This window comes from Frankliniella occidentalis, unplaced genomic scaffold (assembly GCF_000697945.3).
Source record: "Frankliniella occidentalis isolate FOCC.00 unplaced genomic scaffold, Focc_3.1 Scaffold4314, whole genome shotgun sequence".
Taxonomy (NCBI): Eukaryota; Metazoa; Arthropoda; class Insecta; order Thysanoptera; family Thripidae; genus Frankliniella; species Frankliniella occidentalis.
Genome location: NW_026271362.1, coordinates 1 through 3,034, shown reverse-complemented (window position 1 = coordinate 3,034; position 3,034 = coordinate 1). Strand labels below are relative to the sequence as shown.

The 3,034-nt window shown below is 35.8% G+C and overlaps 1 protein-coding gene across 1 annotated transcript; it reads left to right on the top strand.

Annotated features, from left to right (window-relative positions):
- Nucleotides 1-607: 607 nt before the first annotated feature.
- Nucleotides 608-2,779, top strand: LOC113214292 (uncharacterized; the record flags this gene model as incomplete). The annotated part of the gene is made up of 8 exons (XM_052276759.1): nt 608-787; nt 960-1,154; nt 1,233-1,305; nt 1,395-1,498; nt 1,593-1,658; nt 1,839-1,874; nt 1,969-1,985; nt 2,072-2,779. Coding segments are annotated over 8 exons (758 nt in total), but the record flags the coding sequence as incomplete, so codon positions are not given.
- Nucleotides 2,780-3,034: the final 255 nt, after the last annotated feature.

The following is a 3,034-nucleotide window of genomic DNA, read 5'->3' as shown; positions in this document are numbered from 1 at the left end:
TTTTGTGCTGGATCAGAAGTCCTTTTCAGGACTGGTTAGTCCTTTTCAGGACTAGATTGTAAGTCTAAAGTGTACGCCATTTTCTACTGCCTTGATATCTACCCAGCTATCTTCATTGCCACTTTGCCAAAGTCTTGCATGGTTTCATATACAGCTCACCTTAACTGTTCTTCAATGAGTGTCGCTGATGACAACTTTGCCGAAACTTATTTTATCCGTTGTCGCTTCCATAGTTCTACTTGGTTCTGTCATTTTAAACAGCTACTTTGTCTTTTGCCTCCTCTTATGGCTCACCTATCTGATTTAATCAAGCTCCTAATTTGTAGTAGTTTGACCAATTTTGGGTAGTATTTTCCTGTGAATTACACGTTTGGCCATTTTCCCATTTTTTAGTAACTGTAGTGAGTTTTCTTTGAGCTAAGTAAAAAAACACTGAGTGTTAGTAATGAAAGTGATTGGACAGTTTTGTGTGTCCCTGCTTTTCCTTTGGCCGTAAACTTCTTATGTTGTTCGGCAAAATGTAGCCTTTAATAATGCTGTAAATCAATTCTCTCTAGTATTTTCATCTAAAAATGCTGCATGCTTCTTTCTTAAATGCACTAATCAGAATTTTGGATTTTTCAATATTTTGATGAGTATTTGCTTCTCTTAGGTGTGGATAAGGTTGATTCAGAAGGAGTTGAAGTTATAACAATAGATTCAGATACAGACGATGCACCCTGCCCAGTCAAAGAGGAATTTGTCAATGGTGATGGTTTGGATTCTACCTTGAGCGAAGTACTAGATGGTAGGTCTTTCAAACTATTACTATTAGAAAAGTAAGAAATTGTATGGATCTATTACGAGGCGGCATGGGTTGGAATATATACAGGAATAGTTGATGTTGGTCGTAAAGAAAATATTTTTTATTTTTACCTATGCTGCAATAATACAATTTAGAGAAGTGATCTCTCTTCTAGGAATTGAAAGTGGAAACCTAAATAGTAATGCATGTCCAGTATGTGAAGTTAATGGACCTCCTGGACCCAACTCTGCTCACAAGTGTGCAGAGTGTCATGTACCAGTCCATTCATTTGGCTGCTCTGTACAAAACCCAAATGGTGTAGAGGGATATGGTGGGAATGACAGAGTCTGTCTACCATGCTCCAGAAAAGGTTAGACAATACTTTACCTAGGAAGACCTGAGTATAATACCTAAATATTTCTCAACTGATAAAAATTGTCTTTTGCAGTCAAACCAACCAAGACAAATAGGTACAACCCATCATGGAAGTGTCACACATGTGGCAACAAGGATATAGTATTGTAAATTGCATTGCAGCTGCAGAAAATTTTCTGTTGTAAGTTACAATGCTAAGAGATGCCTGTATAGTTTATGCTTCTCTCTGTTGCAGGAAAACTATAAAAACACCTGGTCCATGCCTTGGCTGGGAGTATTATGGATGTTTTGCTTCATCCTGTACGAAAGACAAACCATTTTTGTTTTGGGCTCCGAAAGGTAAAGATAAGATCTTCTGTCTTATGCAAACAAAATTAAATTTGTGAACCTACTTCCCATATGTACTTGACATTTATTTTTGTATCCTTCCTAGACAAGTCAAGTGAAAAAATAGTGTCACCAGGGAAGCGGATCAATGTAACCCAGCGCAAACAGAAAGGTTATTATCAGGGAGGAACACGCCTTGTGTGGTAACTTCTCCAGCTTTGTCAACAAAATCAGTTGTCATTTGGTTTCCCAGGCAACTTTTTGTAAAATTGGCACTAATGCTTTTCTCATAAATTTTTATTTTTCTTACATCTATTTTTATTTGTGTTTTAAAAGTCATTTCTCTCAACAGGTCCAAAAAGAAGTTACAGTGAACCTTTATCACATGGTAAGTCTTCTATAATTATTTATTAGGTTCATTGGGTCTATTGACAAATTTATAAAAATATAATGGTGTTTTCCATTTCTTTTTTTTCATGTAGGTGAGATAACTGGAACTGTAAGTTAACATAATAATACTCTTTAAAAACCAATTCTGACACCACACCTTAACTTCCTCATGTACCACTTTTTGTTTGTTTCTAGGAGCAGCCAATGAAAAGGACAAGGCCAATGCGCCAGATACAATTGCCTTTGAAAATTAGGAGATCCTACGTATTTGAAACGCCTTAATTCGAGTCACCGATGCAATTTGTGCACTATGTTATATCCCAAAATCGCAGTCTAGTCATAAGTCTAGCAAGATTCCAACTGCAGTCAAACCCTGTTATAGCGTTGCACCTCGGGGAAGTAAAATCGCGATGTTATAAGCGGGTTAATTTTGCATGGAAAATTGGATTTTGGTTCTAGGAAATCGCGACGTTATAAGCGGGTAAACGCTACATCCGTAAACGTTATAACAGGGTTTGACTCTACCAGTTTTGATTACTTTTATGTTTATCGTTGTACAATTATTTTTGATAAGATTTCGAAGTTTGACTTTACCAGTTTTGATTACTTTTATGTTTATCGTTGTACAATTATTTTTGATAAGTTCTACCCCATGTTATCTGAAATTCAATCTAGCCATCATAGGTCTATCAAGATTCGAACTACCAGCTTTGATTACCGTACTTTAATGTTTATCTTTGTAAAATTATTTTTGATAGAATTCAAGATTGTATACGTGTTAAATCAATGAGTAGGTATTTTGTTTTATGTTTTGAATACCGGTATTTTGCTGTATTGAGTTTTCTTTGATTCGTACATAGTTTTACTCAGTGACTTGCAATTCATTAAAAAAAATTGAATAGAGATCTGTTATCTTTGCAAGTGGCTCCCATCCTTGAGTAGTCCTCACATCTAGTTCAAATAATAAAACATAGGTAAAATAATGCATGGAATCACAAATATCAGAAGTCACCACGGCGCAGGGGATACAACACTGGGATCACTAGCCACATCAATTCCATGCAACCAACTCGTGAATTATCTGATATTTTATTTATTTAAAAAGACAATATTACACACGAAGCCTACAAGGTCTTGCCTTTCGCTAGGTAAACTAAT